General features: G+C 41.6%; 1 protein-coding gene across 4 annotated transcripts in view; it reads left to right on the forward strand.

The window, feature by feature from the left end:
* The window catches only part of RERE (arginine-glutamic acid dipeptide repeats), a 439,014-nt gene that overhangs the window by 161,012 nt on the left and 254,885 nt on the right, over positions 1–23,117 (forward strand). For 3 of the 4 annotated variants that reach the window (XM_077763852.1, XM_077763854.1, XM_077763855.1), the window contains exon 2: positions 18,228–18,696. In XM_077763852.1, coding sequence (XP_077619978.1) covers positions 18,372–18,696 — 325 coding nt within the window. In that variant the 5' untranslated portion in view covers positions 18,228–18,371. Of the gene's footprint in view, positions 1–553; positions 594–18,227; positions 18,697–23,117 lie in introns of all 4 variants that reach the window. The other variant, XM_077763853.1, reaches the window with a different exon arrangement.

Raw genomic sequence — 23,117 nt, forward strand, 5'->3', positions numbered from 1 at the left:
GAATTACACTGGACAACATCCTCTGGGTGTTTGATTTTGTTGATAACTAATTTTTTGCACAGTTTTCTTACCTATAGGCTTCTTCGACCCCTTAATATGACAATATGTGGTGTAAACTTTGTGAGTACAAGTGGTGTGTCCCATACTTACTTTAAACAGAAGGTTTAATTGTGATGGTTGTTGGTTTTGGGCTGCCTGTCAGGGCATCCGGGTTTTTATTTTCTTTAGGAATTTGGTTTGGGAAATGCTTGTGGTATCTATGTTTAGCCCTATAGTCTTCATTTAATGCTCTTTCTGGACCATCTCATTTAGTATGTGTACATATTAAAGTCTTTGGGTTCTTTGTATTTTAGTATTTGCTGTATGATGAAGACTCCCAAGTCCATACTTTGCCTTGGTCCTCCTGAGCATTTGGGGCTGAGACTTTATTTCTAGCTCCCCAGTAGATACCTAAGCCTGGATGACTATGTAATAGGCAGCTGAAACTCAGTGCTTTTCAAAACTAAAATCTCTTCTCCATTCAGTTACACGTATCATCTTCCTCTCCCCACAGGTTACGGGAACTAGAGATAGAAGCCCTGACATCATCTCCGGTTTGTCTTTTGATTCCATTTGGTAGATTACCAAGCCTAAAACTGATTAGAAAGGCTAATAGTGTCGCCAACAAACATGTACCCTGTTGGATTTTTGGTAGAGAGTAGGATTGGCTTAGTGTGTGGTAATGAGGCTCCCAGGATGCTTACAAATTTCTTCCCTGGTAGTGGGGACTTCTCTGGGTCTTTCATTGCTGAGAGGAGCTGCCTTTTACTATTACTGCCTTTTCTACACAGTTCTAAAATTCTGTAAGAGTCTAAAAATGCTTCTTACTTTGTTCATATCATATCATTTGTTTAAAAAAATATCAAAAGGGGCAGATCTATAGGGAAGAAGCAACACACATCACATCCAGCTGTTTAAAAACAAATAAAACTGTAAATTACCAGTTGCTGAAAATGGCACACATGTCTCCAGGTAGTTAGTCATGTTGTTAGTCAATTTGCAAGTTGCAAGATGAAGCAGGGAGGAGAGTAAAGAAAGGGATCCTGTGCATTTCCCTCAGGTCTCATAGATTTGATCAAATTGACTGTAATTGGAAGTGGCAGTTTTTCCATTGAAAGGGTTTGAGAAGAAATTCTTCTGTTTTCCGAAGTGAGAAAGAGGATTTCTTTGGAGAATGCTGTTGTAACCTCATGCTCCATTTACATTTCAGTCTTCCAGCTTGCATGTGTCAGTTGCATTTGGGATTTATGTTCTCTCCTGGTGAATATTGCTTGCTTGCACTTTCCAGGTGGTGTTCTTAAAGGTCACTAGTGGCTAGGGCGCTTCAATATACGTTTATGTTGGGCAATAGACTGAGCTTCTGATAGTTTTGTGGTAGTGGATTATGGAAGGAGTATTTTGCTTGTAGGTTTAATTTTTCCTTGACAACAAAATTGAGGAAATTTGTCAAGGGAACTTGACTTTGAACAGTTGGGATACAGACCTCATTTAATCTGGCAATTGCTCTACTGTCTTTGCTTAAGAGTCTATGAGATGAGGGGCGCCTGGGTGGCTTAGTTGGTTGAGCGTCCGACTTTTGCTTAGGTCATGATCTCACGGTTCGTGGGTTCGAGCCCCGCGTCGGGCTCTGTGCTGACTGCCAGCTCGGGGCCTGGAGCCTGTTTCAGTCTGTGACTCCCTCTCTCTCTGACCCTCCCCTGTTCACGCTGTCTCTCTCTCTCTCTCTCTCTCTCTCTCCTAGAAATAAAATAAAAAAAACATTAAAAAAAAAAAGTCTATGAGATGAAAGCTTAGAAAAGACTACCTGTGTGGTATTAAGTTTGCCAACACATGACCAATAGAAGTCTTGTTAGCAGATGTACTTGCTTCTGGAAGAAATGCAGTGTCTGCCTCCTTCAGTCCTGCCTCCTTCTCACAGTTACTGTTCATAGGTGTGATCCTTTCACTTGCTTTTTCATATTAAAAAAAATTTTGTTGGAAAAGTTCTGAAGACATAGGCAACCCCNTCTGATGATAATGTTCAGGTCTGTAAATCAGAAGTTTTTCTAACCAATCCAGTGGTGGTTACAGGGCTGCATTAATAATTTATAAATGTCAAGATGAGGATGAGTCCTCTGGAAAAAGCTGCAGTTTTGCACATAATATTTAATAAAATTTGCATTTTAAATTGTAATGCAGTAGATTTAATTTGTGTATGTTGTAATATAAATTACTGATAGCATTAAGCTTTCCCACTCCATTCTTTACAGAAACATGATATTTGCTTTTTCTCATTTTGATACTTATCTTTTGGAGTCTTTTGTTGCAAATTAATGGGTTTTTCAGTAATGACCTTCTTTCCAAGATCTTGGCAGACACTTGTTTTAGAGAGGTGCCACATTTATATTGGAAAACCCTAACACAGACTTGATGGCGTTCTCTTTTCATTCCCAGGTGGACCTGGTCCAAGAGGTAAATGATTTTTTTTTTTTTTTTTTATTAGAGAATATGTTACAAGCTGAGCAGGACTAGGGTATATCATAGGTTATGTGGGGCTATTATATCATCCTCTAAAGTTTGTTGTAATAAATAAATTAACCTACTATATAATAATAGGAACTATTCTTGAATGTGTATCTGTTCTTCTCATTAAGAGGAGGGTGAAAATAAAAAATGCCTTGTCTTCCTTATGAGTTCTCTTCTACATACTGCTGATTACACACATTCAAGTGTGTGTGTGTGTGTGTGTGTGTTTTGTTGTTGTTTTTTGTAGACAGAATTAGTATTTGACCCTGAGATAATGGTATTTAAGATTTTTTGGTAAACATCTAATAGAAAGGCGCTGGTATANTTTGTTGTTGTTTTTGTAGACAGAATTAGTATTTGACCCTGAGATAATGGTATTTAAGATTTTTTGGTAAACATCTAATAGAAAGGCGCTGGTATATTCTTAAGCCATTTTTATTTTGCAAAGGGACTCTTTGAAAACCGTGATGGAGCCTGAAGGCACGTGTGGTTTATCTGAATTAGCCTGAGAGGTTACTACTGCTGATACCTGCAGTGGAACCTCAGGTGACAGTCTGTAGGTCTGTGCTGTCCCCTGCTTCCTTCCACTGTTTCCTTCTTTCTGATTGTACTTTCTTCATTTTCAGGTTCCATTTGGCTCTTAGTATTCACAGATTTGACTCTTGTGCTTTTTGGTTTTTTTTTCTGTATGCGTCATATGTATATCCCTTAACTGCTCTTGGCATCTTGGGTGCCCTTTTTGGTCATGGAGAGACTTTAGTGCTGAGAAACAGTTAGCAGTGCTATCGTCATTGCTGATGAATGATGGCGGCTAGATAATTAAATGTAAGAATGCTTATTTTGAAATCTAGACTCTCTTACTGGGCAGTGACCCTTCCCCTCTTTTTATGGTTATTCTTACTCTGGATGTTAATGTAATCAGTCATTTGGCACCAACAAGTCCACGGAATCTAAAACAGTCAGATGTAGAACATGTGTGCACTGTGTTCAGATTACCCGGAGTTCATGTTCCTCCCATTGTTCACATAGGTAAAAGATGATATTTGTAGAGCATACTGCGTAAACTGGCAATACTTGGGAGTGCTTATGTGGGACTTTGTGAAAAGTTCATTATGAATTCTCAACTGTAAGACAGGAAGTAACAGTAGGGGAAGATAGTAAACACTGAATTTGCGTAAAATACCAAATAAAGGTTCTACCAAAGTTCTGTTGGAAAATTTGAGCTTGCTTCTGTGAACCATACATTTTTATATCGGATTCTAGGCGTAAAAAGACCTCGTCCGTTTCTGATGAAGACTTTCTTATGAACATATTTTCAAATTCTTGATGGTCACCATTAATGAAAGAATTTGTTCATCAAGAAGGAGGTGGCAAATAGAAGAATATTGCATTTTCTCTAGTTACTGGAAACATCTTTCTTGTCGTTAGCCAGAATTTAATAGTTTGATCTTTTAAAATTCTATTTCTAGAGTATAATTATCTTTCTTTAAGTAATTCATTCATTCATTCATTCATTCATCTTAAAGTTTTTATTTATGTTTGAGAGAGAGAGTGCAAGAGAGTACAAGCAGGAGAGGGGCAGAGAGAGAGGAAGACATAGAATCTGAAGCAGGTTCCAGGCTCTGAGCTGTCAGTGCAGAGCCTGATGCGGGGCTTGAACCCGTAAACCATGAGACCATGACCTGAGCCTAAGTTGGCTACAGGTTCCCCTATGATTATCTTTTAAATTTGATTGCATTCTTTTGTTTCTTTAATTGATTAATATAATCATAATTTTCTTAATAATGCACATAGATTTTTGAATCCAGTTAAACCTTTCATATTAAGTATTTAAAAACAATACACCTTCCCCCATCTTCTTTGACTCACCAGTTCTTTAGGATTCAAATTATGACATCAAGTAAACACCACTGATGAGCCTATTAAGCCTCATATTTTCTTTCTCTCTTTTCATGTGGACCTTACAATGTTCATTTAGGGACTCAGAAATGTTACTTATTAACAAAGTTATTTTTTTAAATCCAGTCATTCTCTTTTATTAATTTGTAAGGTGAGGATCTTTCAAATAGTGTATCTCACCCCTTGGTCTTTTTTTGGACAGTAGGTGCATTTCCCTTTGAAACGGGGTAGGGGAGTGTTCCCATCTAATACGTCTTCCTAGAGTGGAAACCAACAAGACTGTAGCAGCCTAGATTTTATTAAATGCAGCTTTTGGGGGCCGCCTGGGTGGCTCAGCTGGTTAAGCATTTGACTTCGGTTCAGGTCATGATCTCAGGGTCTTTGGGTTTGAGCTCCACTTTGGGCTCTGTGCTAACAGCCCAGACTCAGAGAGCCTGCCTCAGATTCTGTGTCTCCCCCTCTCTCGGCCTCTCCCCTGCTCACACTCTGTCTCTCTTTCTCAAAAATAAACAAATAGTTAAAAAAAAATGCAGCTTTTGGTAATATTAATCTGAAATTTTTCTGTAGACACCTGTTACATATGCATTGGGCTTCCCTGTGAATAAACTAGTGCATTGTTTTTATTTCAGGATTTTCAGAACATGGTCCTGATATAGTCTTTCCACTGTCTGGTCACTGTAGCTTCACTGGTCATTCACAAATTTATTTGACTTGTCTGTAATATCATATTTGCTGCAAGCTGTTTTCTTGCCACCTTGAATATTTCATCCTCAGCTGTTGGTTTCAACAGCCCAATCTCATGGTTGTTGGAACTGCCTGTATGGCGAAGACTCCTAGATTTTTACCTCTAGCCCAGAGGTTTCTAATCTCTCAACTCTAAAGAGATCTTCTAGGCATCTCAGATTTAACTGTTCCAAACAGAATTCCCCATTTTCCCTCTCTTCCCCATATTAGTGTATGACAGACAGCTCTGCTTGTCAGTGGTTCAGTCCCATATCTGGGCCCCCTCTTTGTCCCATACTACATACTTTGTTCAGTGTGACAACAGATTCTGATGGCTCTCCTTGAACAACCTATGTACAACCTGACTTCTCCCAGTACTCGCATGGTGCTACCTTGCCTAAATCAGTAGTTTCCTAGCTCTACAGCAGCCAGAGGGTGTCTGTTAGAATGTCACTCAGTTCTTTTTCTGTGCAACTGGTTTTTTTCTCTTATTTCAGTAAATACCCTCAGCTTTCTCTTCATCTCTGGCTTCCTTCTTGCTTTCACTGTTTCAGCCCCCTTGGCCTTTTGCTGCTGTTGGGGCCTGCTTCTGCTTTGGGCCTTTGTACTTTTCTTTCTGACTGGAGTGCTTTCTTCCAGACAACCACACAGCTTGCTCACTTATGTTCTTTAGGTCAGATGACCTTTATCAGTAATTACCATAAATAAATGAACAGCCTCTCCTCCCCTTTGCCCAGCTTTGTGTTTCTCTGTAGCACTTACCACCAGGTGATACACTGCTCTTCTCTGTTTATTGTCTGCTCTTTCCCTCATGTCCTTTCAGCTCCCCGAGGTTAGAGACTGTGTGTGTTCTTCTCGCACATGTATCTGTAGGGACTGGGGCAGTCCTGGCAGTCAGTGGGTACTCAGTAAATATTTGCTGAATTAGTGGAATAGTCAGCCAAGACTCTGCTCTGGACTTTGTGTTTATTTGATGGTCAGGGTTACAGCAGCTGCAGCATGTAAGCATTGTGCTCCAGGCCCTGGGGCTCCCCGAGCTCCCTGCTCACTCCCTGGGTGCTGGCGTCTGGGACTGAGTAGTTCTGGTGGTTCTTCTGCTTTTCTCTGAATGACCTCAGGCTAACAAAGATGGCAGGCTAATACATTTGGTCAACCTGGAGACAATCACACCCAGTTAGAATAGCTCAGACTTAGAAAATGGCAAATTGAGTTTTGATTAGACTTCTGCTTTTAGTCAGCCCTCCTTTTCCTGACTCACATTCTAAGTGTTTTTAGAAGGATTGCTCCAGTGAGTTTTATGTTTCTCTTTTTCCCTTGATATAATTTGAACCCATGGATTAGAAGTGCATTATGAATGCTTTTGGTTTTTCATATATGTGTGAAGTGTAATTGTATTAACTATAAATTTCACCTTGTCATTACCTTTCATCAGATGCTGAGAGCTTATGTGCCATGGTTGTGAATTACTTTGAATCTTGGAGCTCTGCAGATTGAGAGCAACCCTTCCAACTTACCTGCCTCTGTTATGCGCAGGTGTAAGCCTGAGCACATATCACTGCATGGTAAAGATGATTGTGGTCCAGGGCCGCCTGGTGGTTCCTTTGGTTAAACATCTGACCCTTGATTTCCGCTCCTTTCATGGTCTCACAGTTGTGTGTTCAAGCCCCTCCTTGGGCTCTACGATAATCTGCTTGGGATTCTTTTCTCTCTTCTTTCCTTTCCCTCCGCCCCTCCCTGACTTGTGCTTTCTCTCTCTTTCTCAAAAATAAATAATCTTAAAAAAGTTAATAAATAAAGAAAAGATTATTGTGGTCCAAAGAAGGCTGTCTTTCATTCTTAGCATTACAGGAGATAAAACTTCTTCGATGTGTTCATTAGCTATGCTTTTACAGATTTAAGAGGTGTTTTTATTCAGTTACAGAGTAATAGCTCATCCTTATTTTAGCCAGATGTATCTTTTTTCTTAGCTGCAGTAAAGCTTTGAACTTTTTCTCATTAGTTTGTAACATTGCTGTTTGTATGTTTTAACAGCTTTATTGAAATATAATTCACGTATAATTTACCCATTTAAAGTATACAATTCAGTGGCTTTAATATATCACAGATAGGTGTAACTATCACCACACTCAATTCTAGAACATTTTTTATCTCCCCTAAAAGAAATCCTGCAACCATAACAGTCATTCCCCGCTCCTCTTCCTCAGCAACCGTTAACCTGCTTTCTCTGTGGATTTGCCTTTTCAGGACATTTAATGTAAATGGAGTCGTTTGATATGTGGTCTGTGTGATTGGCTTTTTTCTATGTATCATAATGTTTTCCAGGTTTTATCCCTGTTGTAATATGTATCAGTATTTCACGTCTTGTAATTGCTGAATAATGTTCTATTGTATGGATATACCATATTTTAGTTATCTGTCTGCTTGGTTTTCTATTTATGGCCTTGCTTTGGGTAAGTGAGTTTAGGAATTCTGTCCCCTTTCACATCAGGGACTTGGATTCATAGGCATCTGGTTTCCCTTGTACTTGGCATTATGGACATCAGGTTTTCTCTTCAGTTGTATGGTAACAGAAGCATCCACTTGGCTCCATGATCTGGCAAGTCACCAATGAGTAATATTACTCTTAACAACCTTCAGAGCTTGACAGGAAACATCAAGATTTTCAGGATATGTTACTTCTGTTTTCCTAATTCAGTTTCAGACACCTGTGTGTGTAATTACTGTTTCAGGCAGTGCTTTGAATTAGTCTAGCTTATTTCAGAGAACAAAGAACATGCCATCTTACAGTTTTTGTAATTGTGTTAGCTTTATGGATTGCATGTTAGTCAAGCATAATTACGAATAAAGCAACACAGATGTTTAACCCCTTGAAATCTCTGTGATAGACAAATAATTTTCCTTCTTTAAAGCAGTGGTTCTCATCTGTAAGCAGCTTTGCTTCCCAGATGATCTATGCCAATATTTGGAGTTCTTTTTTGTTTTCCTGACTGGAGCAGTGGGTTGTGCTATTAGAATCTACCAGGGTTAGAGACCAGGGCTGGTGCACAGGACAGCAGACAGCTTCTCCACCACAAAGAGTGATCTGACCGCAAATGTGTATCAGGCCACAGTTGAGCAAGCCTGGCTTAGACTGCCCGGCGAATTTTCCCTAACCCACTGAGCAGCAGAGACGCAACTGTAGGTAGTGCGCAAGGTAAAAAAATTCTGTGTGTATTTGGCAGAATTTCATATTTAACTGTACTGGAAAACCATTGCTTATATTGAATGAGTTTGTGTGTTCTTTAAAGAAAAGGGTGATTGGTTGATTGGTTGTTTTCTTGTTTGCTTATGGAAACCTCCTTAGACACCTCATCTTTGGGAATTCCTTATTCCTACCTCAAAAAGATTATATATTATTTAATTTTAATAGAGTTGCTAATTGTAATCTCAAGTTTTGCTGTTCTAGGTGTTTTCCAGACCTTTTGTAGGTCCTGTGTTTTGTTATCATGTTTTTTTTGGGGGGGGGGGGCGAAGAAATTAATATGTTTGTCACAGTCCACTAGTCTTCACTCCTTCAATTTTTCCCTCAAGTTTCTGAGGGAGGAAGTGTTACTCTAAGCATTACATCGACTTTTGAATAAGGGGCATTCATTCTGCGCTTCCTTCTGTTTTGATGCCACAAAGATCCCTCTCTGAATTTGGCTGGTGTGTCCCATCTCCGTTGTTTAGATTCTTTCAATAAGACATGTGTTCTAGGGATGAGGGTATGAACCCAGGATTGATGGAGTTTAAATATTCATTAACCCCAAGTGGAGAGAATTCTTGGAGGGGCGTGGATAGCCAGCCACTTGCTTACATGGTTAGGTTTGTCAGGTGGAGGAATTTCATGACCTGTTTATTTTGACACAGAAGAACTGCTTTTAGTACCACATCAGTTTCAGATAAAACACACCCTTACCTCTGCCTGGGTTCACAGATCTGCTGACTCCCTATTTTCAGTGTTACCTTGCAGGTTCATTGGTGATTTTCTGGCATTTTTGAGGTATTCTCTGCAACAAGCTGCCGTTTATGAGAATACCTTATTTCTTATCCAGTGAGGATAAGTGTTAGAGTGACATTTCCCTTTCCATAGCAAAAGTCCTTACATTTTCTCTCCCAGGATATTAATATGAAAAGGAACAGGAAAAGAAGATTGGTTTCCCTTTGAAAGCACGACCCCAGCTGTAGCTTGCCTCTTTGGTGTTCTGGTGCACTCTGGCTACAGCTGCTTCTCTTGGAGGCAGGGACCTCAGACTGGGTAGTTTTCTTAGGTCTTCCATGTTTGGATCATCTCATTTTGCTCCTATAGGAGGATGCTAAATGCAGAAATGACAAAGGCAGAGATTCTTGAGGTGCTTTGGTTCCTGATCTGGGTAGGCTTTCAGAGAGAGTGAATTTGAAAGCAAGCTTGTATGGATGGGACTAACAACTCTCAATGGAAAATGTCTCCAGTTGGACAAGGTGGACATTCCCAAAATGCTGTATTCATCTCAAGAGCCTACAGTGACACCCTGTTTGCTTAGCCTACTGTTTTGGATAACTTGGCTTTTAAGGACAGGTAATTTAAGGCAATATGGCCTTTGTGGTTAAGAGTATAGGCTCTGGAGTCTGTGGCCTGGGTTCATATTCTAGATCTAACACTTAGTTGTGTGATTTCAGTCAGCTTCCTCAGCCTCTCTGTGCTTGCTTTTGCTTTGGGAAAATGTACATAACCGTAGTACCTACTGAATGGAGTTAGGTTGATCAGATGACCTGTTTTTTTCTTGAATAATTATTAATTTAGTGAAGAGTGAGTGAATTAACATGTAAGATGCTTAGTGAATATTAAGTGCTCAGTAAGTGTGATCTGCTTCATTATTTTAGGGGCTTCCATTAAGTATTTCCCCCTCTCTACTTAAGCTTATTCCCTACTTTTTTTTTTTTTTTCTCCCTGTAGCTACCATCAAGGGCAGTGATTTAATACAACACTCTTCGTGTTTGTTTGTTTATTAATTTGAGAGAGAGAGAGAGGATCTCATGCATGCTCCATGCTCAGCTTGCAGCCTGACATGGGGCTTGATCCCATGACCCTGATATCATGACCTGAGCTGAAATCAAGAGTCAGATACTCAACTGTGACTGAGGCACCCAACCCAACACTCTTGTTTCTGAACTTCTTTGTACCTGGAATGCTTTCTCTTTCTTTCTTTTTGCTCTTCCTTATCCTACTCATGGTTTATGAGCCAGCTCAAGCAGTCACCTTAGTTGTTTGCTCATGAAATCTTTCTTTTCCAAATAACAGTCTTACCATATTGCTTTCTTGATTTATGTAGCTCATGTGTAAGAGGGAGGGCAGGAAGAAGTAATTCATTGCTCATCTTTATATATCAGGCAGAGTTAGGATCTGAGAATACAGCAGAGGACAGTTAAGGGTCAGCCTCTCATGGAACTTCTAGATTTTAGACAGATGTTAATCAAATTGCATAAATAAATGTAAAATTACAGTTGTGGAAAGTGCTCTAAATGGATTTAACCTAGTCATTTTGGACAAGAAATGACATCTCAAGGAAGTTGTTGAGCTGTGACCTGAAGGAGGAGTAGGCGATAGCTAGGCCCAGAAAGGAGAAGAGCATCACAGACCAAAAGGAGAACAAGAGCAAAGTACTCCGTGCAGGTAGGAGGGGCTGTGCTGTGTCCAGAGAACCGAGGGAAGGGGGTGTGATGGGACTAGAGTGCTAGAGTGGTGTGAGAGGCTCACATAAAAAGGTGAGGGCCTTGGAGCTCCTGGCTGGCTCAGTCAGTTGAACATGTCACTCTTGATCTGATCTGGGGGTTGTGAGTTCAAGCCCCACGTTGGGGTAGAAATTACTTTAAAAAAAGAAAAAAAAAAGGTCTTGTAGATCATGGTTAGGATTTGGGCTTTTAGCTAACAGAAGAGAGAAGTCTTTGAGTGACCTTTCTTAAGGTGTGGATTGACATAACCACATTACCTTGTGAAAGGTACAGCCTGGCTGAAGTGTAGAAGGAGAAATGTAAGGGTTCCTAGGAATGGATTTGAAGAGAAGCCAGTTGAAGTAGTACAGAAAAAGTGTCTTAGTAGCTTTTTTTTTAATTAAAAAGAAATGTTTATTTTTTGAGAGAGAGACAGACTGTGAGTAGGGGAGGGGCAGAGAGAGAGAGGGAGACACAGAATCTGAAGCAGGCTCCAGGCTCTGAGCTGTCAGCACAGAGCCCAACCCAGGGCTCCAACCCACAGACTGTGAGATCATGACCTGAGCTGAGATCAAATGCCCTACCGATGGAGCCACCCAGGTGCCTCTGTCCTAGTAACTTTAACTGAGGTTGTGGTGTCAGAGGTGTCCTGAAGTAGAGGAGCTCGAGAGAAGCTTGAGGGAACAGTGATAGGATTTGTTGATGCCAGGGTGGAAGGTGGGGGGTAAAGATGCTGCCAAGGTGTCTAACTTGTATAACAAGGATGGGCAGGGGAATAGTCACCAGGAGAGACCGTCTAGAAGAGGGGCTCATTTGGGGCTGTCTTTAGTTTGGACATGCTTGGGGATACCTTTGAGACCTCCAGTAGGAGACTTCAGGTGGACAGTCTTCACTCTGCCGAGACTTGGTAGACACATTTGTGGATCGCCTGTGTGTATGTGATGTGTGTGGACTGATGGAGATGTATGAGAGTGCCTAGGATGGATGTCGGGGATGAGAAAGGGGCCCCGCACAGGGCCGTATAGAACTCCTGCACTGGCTGGCCCGGCAGGAGGCGGAGGGTCAGGTAGGCAGGCCCAGGAGAGGACCCTGCTGGGTAAGCCAAAGGCAGAGAGCCTTTCCAGAAGGCAGGTGTGTGGTCAGATGATAATGAGGTGGACAGCTCTCCAGTGGATTTGATAACAGAGAGGAGATTGCTTTAGTGGGAGTAGTTTCAGTGAACATGTGATAGGCATGGTCCTTGTCAGGTAGTGGAGAATGGACACAGGTTAACAATGGATGACATGGGGCACCTGGGTGGGTCAGTCAGTTAAGCGTCCGACTTCGGCTCAGGTGGTGATCTCACGGTTTGTGGGTTCAAGCCCTGCATCGGGCTCCGCGCTGACAGCTCAGAGCCTAGAGCTGGCTTTGGATGCTGTGTCGTCTTCCCTCTCTGCCTCTCCCGCTTGCACTCTGACTCTCTCTCAAAAATAAAAAATAAACATTAAAAATTTTTTAAAAACTACAAAAACAATGGATGACAGTAGTGGTATCCGTGAGGATCCTTTTATAGGCAGGATGGGGAATAGTGGGAGTGGGGACTCTGGTCTGTCTGGGAGTCTTCCTGGAGTTGGGCAGCAGAAGTGCCTGAGGGCCTGAATTTGAGCTGAGGGTAGGCAGACCGAGGGGAGGGGATGATTATTCTAAGCACATGGGTCCTGAGATGGAAAGAAGTGTTTTGCGGTAGCTGGAGCTTACAGGAGAGGTGGAGATGGAGCTGGACAAGTGGGGAGGCAGTCAGGACCGGAGGGGCCCTGTAGACCTTGGAAAGAAGTGATGGATAGTGAATTGCACTTTAAAGGATGAATTGTGGTGGTGTGCAAATTACATTTCTATAAAGTTGTTTTAAAAAGGTGGTGCGGTGTCAGACACACTGGCTGGGTCCACTGTAGGGTGAATCGGAAGGAAAGCAAAAACAAACAGAATTTTAGTAACAGAGACCCGTTAGAAGGCAGTTATATTAATCGCTGTGAGAGATGATGGCTTGCTCCATTTCAGCTGGAGCAACGGATAAATTAGAGATTCGGAATGTGATTGGTAGACCCTGAGAGCTGAGCAAAATGCCTGGTGTGTGGTTGGGCATTTGACAAATAGAAGTATTTCTTGCTCTGGTTCAATGAGGAAGAATTAGTTGTATTTCACTAGCTGCATTTAGCAAGTCAGGTGTCCTGCGGAATCTGGCTTCAGTTAAGTGAGATGATTAGAATTCAGGGAATGAAAAGTCAGGAGGGAGAGGCAAGTTTTCATGGATAAGCGAGTTTGACATGATCCCAGAGAGGATCTGTTTGAATTTTTGTTATTTGTCGTCAATTTTACACGATTTGGTTCTTAATTGTGCAGTATAACCCCTTCTTCCCTGCAAGAGAAAATAAGTTCTTGAGGGTACGGATGGTGTTTGGCTCCATTTATATCTTGCATGGTGTGATGTGCTATTGGGGATTATCTACTACTGAGAGTTTAGATTTGTAGAGTGCTTTACAATCTGTAAGTGCATTTCCATATGGTATGCTTAATTAACTTAATTCTTACAGCAGCTCCGTGGAGTAGTTAGCTGTTGTCCCTGTTTTACAGCAGTGAAACTGATTCAGAGAGGTAGAGTGATTTGCCCAAAGCAGTATAGCACATGGCACTGCCAAGAACTTGGGTGTTGGCTCCTCAGTCTGGTTCGGTGCTCAGCCTAACCTTCTGGGACTGCTTAAATAGTATCAGGAAGTGGTTTTCTTAAATGTGGTTGGAGCCCTGAGAGTGACTGACATTTTAGCTTTTTAATCTGAATTGGTTCTGATCCGTAGTGTGAGGGGTTTGTGGGTTGGTTGTTGGCTTCACTTTGAAGAGGCAGCCGATGTTTGTGTGGAGGGTGAAGTGACCTGCAGTTACAAAGAGCATTTCTGTGTCACTGGCTCGTGAAGGGCTTTGACTGATTAGCTGAAGACACAGCGAGGCCAGCCGACGAGATTTAGGAATTGAGATAAAATGACGGAGCGCAACCTGATAAATGTGGAACCTAGTGAGAAGAATGTATGTTTTTCATGAGTCCTAGGGGTACTGCTTTTGGAAATGTGAGTTGTAAGTCTGGTTTGAATATCCTCTCCACTCAGGCACGAGCAATGCATGTTTTTTGTGGGTTTAAAAATTTTTTATCAGAAAAACTATTCACATTCACTTTGTTGGTGATATCAGTCAATCTCATGGCTTTCAAAACTAAATTAAAAAGTAAATTTTTATCTCCAGCCTGGACCTCTGCCTACTAAAAATCATCATGTGGTTTTTCTAGGCTTCTCAAACTTTGTATGTTCGTACCTGAGCTCCTAATCTTTCTCCCAAAACTTGTATAATGTCAGTTTGTTTCATCCAGGTGCTCATGCCAGAAAACCTGGGGTTGTTCCTGACTTCTTTCTCTCACACCTCACCTCCCAGTCCCACACAGAAAATAAGACTTGTCCCCCTCTCTGCCACTGCCATGCTGGTCCGCCCCAGCTACCTTCACCTCTTACCTGGCTCGGTGCAGTTCGCCGCCTCCCTGACCAGTCTTCGTGCTGCAACACCTGCATCCCTTCGGGAATTTTCTCAGTGGCCGGAGTGTCCTTAAACAGGAGTCAGATCATGTCTTCTTCCTCTGTTGCTCAGATCCCTGCAGGGGCTGAAGTGTCATTCCAGTCACTGCATGTCACATCCTGGCACTTGAGTAAAGAGTAAAGGCAGCAAACTCCCTACTCTGGCCTATAAGGCGGGATTCAGCACCCCCCTCCCCTCCCCTCCCCTCCTCTCCTCTCCTCTCCAGCTGCTTTCCCTCTTTCTCATGTCACCGCAGCCTCCTATGTCCTGAGTGTGCCCAGCTCACTCCTGCCTCTGGACATTTGCACCTGCTTTCCCTCTGCTGGAATGATTTCCCTTTGTGTGCCCTTAGGGCATTTTCCCTAAACATCTTGCTCAGGGGCAAGGCCTGAGGGCTTCCCTGACCACCATTTAAAATTGCAGTCCTCCTATACCCTCCGTCCCCCTTGGGTTCCCCATTTAAGATCTTTTCGTGTACTGTATACATCTTTTTCTTTCGAGTATATATGATTCTTTCCCCACTCCCTAGAACGTAAACGCCATGAGGGCAGGCAGGTTTGTTCAAGGTCTCCTGCTGCTGAGCCCTAACTAGTGCACAGTGGGCATTTGGTAGACCCCTGTTCCGTGAATAAATGAGGATTGTTGTGAATCCGAATGTGCTCTAGGTTAGATTTCTCTCTTTTGTAATTTGTTACAGTTATTTTTATACTGCTTTTTGTTCAAGTGGGTTGGGCAGTGGATTGACAGAGACACTTTCAACGCTTTTGTCTTTCTTAGTGGAGACAGATTTCCTTTTTGGAAGGGAAGAGCAAAGTGAGTGTGTTTCCGAAACCTGTCTGTGTGAATTATCAGCCTGGGTGCATGTAGGAAAAGTTAGCACCTATGGAGAGCAGGTGTCCCTGGGAGCACAGATTATAACTTGAGCAGTAGTTGTAATCAGGTCAGATGGGGTTTACCTTTAGAACTGCTTTCCCTTTGGAAGAATCACTGGCTGTATGGCTTCGTGCACATGATCTCTTCTCAGTTTCCCTTCTGTAGTCTGTAAAGTGGGGACGGTGACTTCTGTCTGGTTCACTTCACTGAGTTGAGAGAAAGAATTGAGTGAGATCACGGCAGGAATCTGCTGTGAACCAAGTGTTAACAAAAACTCTTGTTGTTGTAATGGTAAATCTTTTCTAGCAAATTGAAGTGACAACTACCATTCTCGGTGCCATCTGGTTTCTCTCTGGGTCCCTTTCCTTAAATGTCACATTATTGTTGTATGTTGGTCATTGTGAGATGAGGCTCAGAAAAATTATGGTTAGTGTGGGAAATGCAGAGGAAAAAAATATCCCCACTGCACTCTATATTTTAGAGCCAAAGTAAATGGTAATTGACTTTTGTTTTGGATTATCACTGTTCTTAGTTACCTGAAAGTTGGATACAACACACCGGATTTCATTTTGTGGATGCCTTCTCTATTTTTTCTTGAACTTTTCTTTCTTGCTCACTCTTGGCAGAAGCAACTCAAATTTCTTTGTAAATAGAAGCTAGTATATGATTTTGTAGGGAGTGGTGTTAAATGTATAATTTGGACTTAGTATTTTTTCCTTTTTGAGTGCTGAAATAATATTTTTACATCATTTTCTGGGTATCTTCTTAACCTTGGAGAGAATGATTTTTTTCTTAAATTCATCAGATGTCTGTCCTGAAATACATCTGCAAGATTTTTCAGCCTAAGCCCCTTGTTCTTTCGGATTCCCAGGAGACCGTGGTATGTTTTCAGTGTCATAGAAGCATGTTTTAACAACGGTGTTGGCCGATAGTTTTCTTTCTTGCATGATTGGCTTCTTCATGCTTTAAACTTAAGCCCAGTGCAGAAAGTAATATGTCTCTTTGTGTATTTTCAATTGCTAACACTAGTGGCCTACAGGGACTTGGGAGTATATTACTGTCTGTTTAGCAGATGATTCATATGGGCAGAACTTTTGCAGGCACTAGGATAATTTTTCATTTTCTTAAAATATGTTTAGAAAATGGAAATCCTATTTAGAAGCATATTTCCTGTGTAGAAGGAAGCCTTCTAGGTCTGTGCTACATGCTTCCCCTTCTGACTCTTTCAGGTTGTCAGCATTATTTGCTCCTTCATGGGTCTGTCTCCCGTAAGTGGTTGTGAACATTTATTTTCTCGAATGCCTCAGGATATTTGAGGTGCTTATGGAAAGGTCTTTTCTGGTGTCAGATTTGACCTAAGAGCTTTGGAGAGACTATATGATAGTTTTTATGGTTTTGGTGTGACCAAAGAGAATTTTCTGTGTCTAAGGCGTGTAATTACAAGCTGATTTGTTTGTTGTTGTCTAAGTGAAGAGGACCAATCTTTTGTTTGTTTGCATATGTTGTTTCTTATCTGGCTTGTGTCACATGAGGAACAGATGGTTCTTCTAATGATCAGTTTGCTTTTTTGGCTTTGGAGCATCGAGGGCGAGGATTCTTGAGTTTTTCCCTCATTGTATCTTCAGTTTCGAACACCTGGCACATAGATAGTGTTTAGTACAGATTGTTGAATGAATGAATGAATGAATGAAGATATTGGGGAAGATGATACAGGTCTGCAAAAGATAAATTGATAGTGATTATGACTGTCCCAAAACTGACTTGTAAACAAAACAGTCTGTGTCCATCTGTTGTCCACTCTCTGCCCATTAAAATTTTATAAAAGTTGTGTTGAGTCAGAATTTGGGACTCTGTCTTCTCATTGTAAAGTCTTAAGAAGTTCAGACTTTACTTGTTGGGTTTAGCTCTAGGGGGGGAGTTTATTAGGGAAATTATTAACAGTGGAAATTTGGAAGAATGTAGAAACCACCTAATATTCCCTAAAGATGGAAGATTGTTTTTGGAAGCTGTTATGTTTTGTTAAGGCAGAGATCATGTATCTTCTGAGATAACATTTTTCATGGAAAATAAATAGAACAGTAGATGTCGAAGATGGGAAAGGTTACATTGAAGGCAGAAGAATCTTGCTTTGAGGTCGTCACTTTTATTTGAGTCAGCACTTCTTTTTATCTTGAGAGGAGCTCTGGAAACTTGGAGCGTGGCTAGAAAAAGTCTCTCGGAGATAGTACCCTGTGAGAGACCTCCTGAGACATTTTTCGAGTCTTTCCAGATTATTGCTTTTTCAGGTGGAAATAGTTTTATTTATAAGTCTTGCCTCTTTAAATTAATATTGTGGGTTATGATGCTCCTTTTGGACAATTAAAAAAAATTTTTTTTGTTTTATTTGTTTTTGAGACAGAGACAGAACATGAGTGGGGGAGGGGCAGAGAGAAAGAGGGAGACCAGAGTCTGAAACAGGGGCTTGAATCCATAAACCGTGTGATCATGACCTGAGCCAAAGTTGGACACTTAACCAATTGAGCCACCCAGGTGCCCCTCCTTTTGGACAGTTGTACCCATTATATGTTTTCTACTAGGGTACACTTCACTTTTTCTTTCAAAAGAAGAAAGCAGTTTGTGTGCTGAAAGTATGGTTTACTGTTGAGCATTCAGACATTTACATTATTGGTGTGGTAGTAAATCCCAAACCATATGCCAGCTGAGACCAAAAACTGCACGTACTTAAACTTTGTGTCATTTGTCCTAACCTTTTCCCTGTGGCCGGTGAGAAATTTTTAGGGCTAAAACACAAGTAAGAGATTAATTTAACAAAATGTTACCTAGGAAGGAGCTATGAGAAAGTGTTAAAGTAATATCAGTTTCTCTTTCTCTTTTTTCTTGCCTAGCGTTTTTGAAGCGTTGGGGTAGTTGGAGTGGTTGGATTTTCCCTGGAATTGAGTGAGAAATTCAGAAGACTGAAGCCCAGGCTTACTGTCTACCTTTCACGGAGGCCTAGCCGTGAGAGGACAGAAGAAGGCACGTGGCGAATCATGACAGCTGACAAAGACAAAGACAAAGACAAAGAGAAGGACCGGGACCGAGATCGGGACCGAGAGAGAGATAAACGAGACAAAGCGCGAGAGAGTGAGAATTCAAGGCCACGCAGGAGCTGTACCTTGGAAGGAGGAGCCAAAAATTATGCTGAGAGTGATCACAGTGAAGATGAGGATAATGACAACAATAGCGCCACCACGGAGGAGTCCACGAAGAAGAACAAAAAGAAACCACCGAAAAAAAAGTCTCGCTATGAAAGGACTGATACCGGCGAGATAACATCCTACATCACTGAGGATGACGTTGTCTACAGACCAGGAGGTGAGCACACCGGCGCCACACGGGGCATTCGCTCGCGCCTCTTCGAGTGGTGGGGCCATGGTGGGGCCGGCGGCGAGCCCAGAAAAGGGGAGGGTTGGGGAGGGGAGGGAAGAGACTCAAGGTGGGAAACACACCGACCCACTTTTGGGCAGGTGGGGCCACTGGCTTCTGCTCTTCCTCGGTGTTCCCTCCTGCTGCCTCTGTCCCTTCACCCTCCATGCAGTACGCGCCATCTTTTCATTCCCTCCTGGCATTTTATCTTCAAACACAGGCAGTGGTGACTCTGCGGAAGTGAATTCCTGGTGGGACAAGTAAACTTTAAGATTCTTAGAAGAGGATGTTTCATACTGGCCACAGGAGTGAGCAGAAGCTCGAGAAATATTTGTAAAGGCCTTTAAACTAAAGTTTATTTCTCCTCCTAACCTCCTGTTCCAAGGCATTGAGCTTTAGGATCTCTAGACATTGATACTAGACAAAGACAGCTAACTTTGTTTTCTGGAAAATTTCCTAGACTTTACTCAGGGTGTTGAAGTTCATGGTATTGTTCAGAGAGAGATGGACTTAGCTTTCAGATGCGATGCAGGGAAACCAGTGCTTGAGAGCATATGGACGCCAGCAGGACTTTACTTTTTCACATGTGTTGTGTGTGTTCAGGTGCTTTTCTTCCAGAAGTCAGTAACACTAGCTAAAATCATTTTGTTTGAATTATGCTGAGGACTGAGATGAATTTCATATGAGATGATGGAATTAAGAGATTAAAAGCCTCATGGTGGAGGGTTTAGGATTAGGGCGCCTGGGCGCCTCAGTTGGTTGAGCGTCTGACACTTGATTTTGGCTCAGGTTGTGATCCCAGGGTTGTGGGATTGAGCCCCATGTCAGGCTTTGTGCTGAGTGTGGAGCCTGCTTGAGATTCTGTCTGTCTCTCACTCTCACTCTCACCAAAAAAAAAAAAAAAAAAGAAGACTCCTGGTTTGCTATTCTTCCAGGAAAGAGAGACTAAAGAAATGATGTTATGTTGTTAACCTGGTGCCGTTGTTTTCCTGAGGAGTACTGTCTCTTTGCTGAACTTTGCATAAAGTACTGGAATTTTTCCTTGTGTAGGCGTTTTCTTTTGAATTTCAAAAGATAAATCAGTATTAGAACTTATTCAGATACATTTGTAGTCACAGCTACAATTTACTGGTTGTTGATTAACTGAGAAGGTATTTATGTGACATAAAAGTTATGAGCATTAGGTTTTAGAGAAGCTAGGGTTGTGCTGTGGAGATCGAGTCATGATCGGGTCACATGTGGGTTGTACTGTCCGTCCGTGTCTGTGATTTTACAGATTTAGACATTGCACAGTAAGAATTTCTGAGCCCTTGAAGAATATCACGTTGTAGAGTTACCTCGAATTACTTGCTGTGGGCCTATTCCGTTCTAAAACATGAGAAAGGAACAGAATGTGTTAATTTCTTTAGATATAGATTATAGTATCATAACTTAAAAGCAAGGGAAGATCTGGGGCGCCTGGGTGGTTCAGTCGGTTAAGCATCTGACTCTTGGTTTTGGATCAAGTCATGATCTTGATGTCGTGGTTTGTGAGTTCAAGCCCCACACTGGGCTCTGCACTGACAGCAGGGAGCCTGCTTGGGATTCTTTTTATCCCTCCTTTTATCTCTGCTCCTCCTCTGCTTGTGCACACGTGCTCTCTCTCTCTCAAAATAAATAAACATTAAAAGAAATAAGGAAATCTCTTGTTATCCTTTTCTCATGATACATAACAATTCACTGTGGTAATGTGATCATTGTCAAAAGACCAACTGCCTTTTGCAGTACTGAATGCCTGCCTTTCTCAGTGGAATGTTATTCCTGTGTTGGCGGCGATACTTCCCGCAAATATTTGTGGTCAAGTACACGTGGGAAACGCTGCACATCCTATCCCTGTCCTAAGAGATCCATTGTTAATGACCCTGAGAAGTCCTGCAGTTGAGGAAACTTCTGTAACATTTAAAAACCCCCCACAAAACCTGCTCTTTTCCCCATTTGTGGGATTGCTGTTTGTGCTGGTTATCTCCCTAAGAGAAGCCAGCGTTAAGAACACTAGGTTGAGAGCCACTGCACTTTCATCCTGCACCTTCTACAGGATAATAGAAATCCTTCCTGCTTGATGTTGGGAAGAGGATGTGAAGGAAAGTCGCTTGGGGCTTATTTACGAAACTGAGTTCTCAGAGTGTTTTGGAATTGAGCTGAGTGTATTTATGGAGGCAGGCATTGTTTCAGTGGATCTGAGGACCTTTGTGAACCATGAAGAAGGTATGCTTTCTCAGGAAGCTAATAAATATGTCATAAAGAATCTATGAAAACCTAAAGGGATTTGAAAGTTTTCTCTTACACTCAGAGAGCCCAATCACTTTGTGTGAGGTGCCCCTCTCACTCGGGAGCGCGACCGTGTTGTGGCCTGGTGTTTGCACATTGCCTGGTCCAGTGGATGTTTGGCTCTTTGTTGAGGAGACTGACCTTGACCTTTCTGTGTGTGTGTGTGTGTTTTTTTTTTTTTTTTTTTTTTTTTAATTCCTTTTTAGGAGAGGCTTTTGAAGCTAAAGGGCTTGGTTGCTGTCTACAAATAGCTTCTTTCTCACTGGAAGGTTGTTAAGCACTGCCTAGTTTTAGGTTTGCCTGCACCGAAGAATCACAAGCAGGGTGCTGTGTTTAGATTCCCAGATGGGACTTGATTTTTCCCTTCCTTTTGTCTTACTTTCTGGTCTTTTTCTTTCTTGGTGCAAAGCACTACAATAACATCTTTTGTTAGTGATGAAAACCAGTATCATCACCCGGTCACAGAGACTCTGTATGCTTAGGTCTATCTTGAGTGTTGAGGTAGGGACTCCATAGGACGTCGTAAGGGATTTCTTCAGTGCAGATTAGATCTTTTATGCTTATTTGTTTCTTTTCTTTTTTCTTTTTTTTTTTTTAAATATTTTATTTCTAGGAGAGTGAGAGAGAGAGACAGCGTGAGCAGGGGAGGGTCAGAGAGAGAGGGAGTCACAGACTCTGAAACAGGCTCCAGGCTCTGAGCTGGCAGTCAGCACAGAGCCCGACGCGGGGCTCGAACCCATGAACCGCGAGATCATGACCTAAGCGAAAGTCGGACGCTTAACCGACTAAGCCACCCAGGCGCCCCTATGCTTATTTGTTTCTTTAGGATATAATATAAAACACCGATTCATTTTTGTGTTTTTGCTCTCTGGTTTTGTGAATTGGTTTTAATACTCTGCTTAAGTGTAAAATATAGATAGCTTCCATTATAAGAACAAGCCCCACAGTGAGGGTATAAAAAAAAAAGCCTAGACTATAACTGTACTTCCTTGTCCTAGGGGGACAGGTCTATCTATATTCAGATTATTTGGTCTGAGAAGAATGAGATTTTTTTGGGGAAAAAAAAAGAAATGGGTATGATTTAGAATTTGTCACTAGCTAAAGTTTAATTTTATGCATGGTCACAACAAGCTCTTCTGTGGCCTTGCTGTTCACCTCTGGAGTTATTTTTGTTTCGTTCTTAGGAGCTCAGCATGATGGACTTGAAGCTACTTGAAGCCCATGTTACCTCCTGCCTCAGGCCCTTTGCACTTGCTTTTTGCCTCAGGCTAGTGAGTCCTCCCCTATACATGCTCACAGACAGACTTCCTTCTTTCCTTTTCTTTTTTTAGTGCTCCCATTTCAGTGTCACTGTCTTTCCTCTCCCAGGTTACCCAGATTTCCTTAATAAACACTGTCACAGTATTATATATCTTTTCTTCTACAGCTTACAACTAGTAGTTTTCTCTTTATTTCTGTTATTTTGCGATTAAAACCCATCTCCCTCCTCCATAAAGGAAAAACATCTGTTTTCTGCCTATCATTGAATTGCTGGCACCTGTGACAGTGGTGTGCATGTAGTATACCACTATGTGTACCGAATATTTTTTGGATAAATAAGATCCTGAAAACCTTTCAAAAGTTTATTAACTGATTAATAATGTCAGGGTTAGAATAATGCTTATGGAAGTCTATCTTGAATCATTTATTTGCCAATGAATGATCTACCAGACTTGTTATAAAATAAAAACCAAACAAAAGCCTCGTAGGGCTCTATTATATATTGCCCCCACATCTAATCTAACTTCTTTGTTGTCTGTCAACCATCACTTTATTTTCGGGATGGCCGTCACGATAACAGATTGATTTATTACACAGCTGTGTGCAGCCACATTTCCCTCATGGGCTTCTTTAGCATAGGATATCGATTTTTAAAGTTTGCTGTGGGTGGCATATTAATTTCCTTCCATGATTTTCTAATTCCCCTCCCCCAGCTTTATTGAGATATAATTGACATATAGTATTGTTCAGGATGTACAGTATAGTGGTTTTGTATATGTGTATATTGCAAAATGATTACCACA

Source organism: Crocuta crocuta, unplaced genomic scaffold, assembly GCF_008692635.1.
Source record: "Crocuta crocuta isolate KB4526 unplaced genomic scaffold, BGI_CrCroc_1.0 scaffold13, whole genome shotgun sequence".
Taxonomy (NCBI): Eukaryota; Metazoa; Chordata; class Mammalia; order Carnivora; family Hyaenidae; genus Crocuta; species Crocuta crocuta.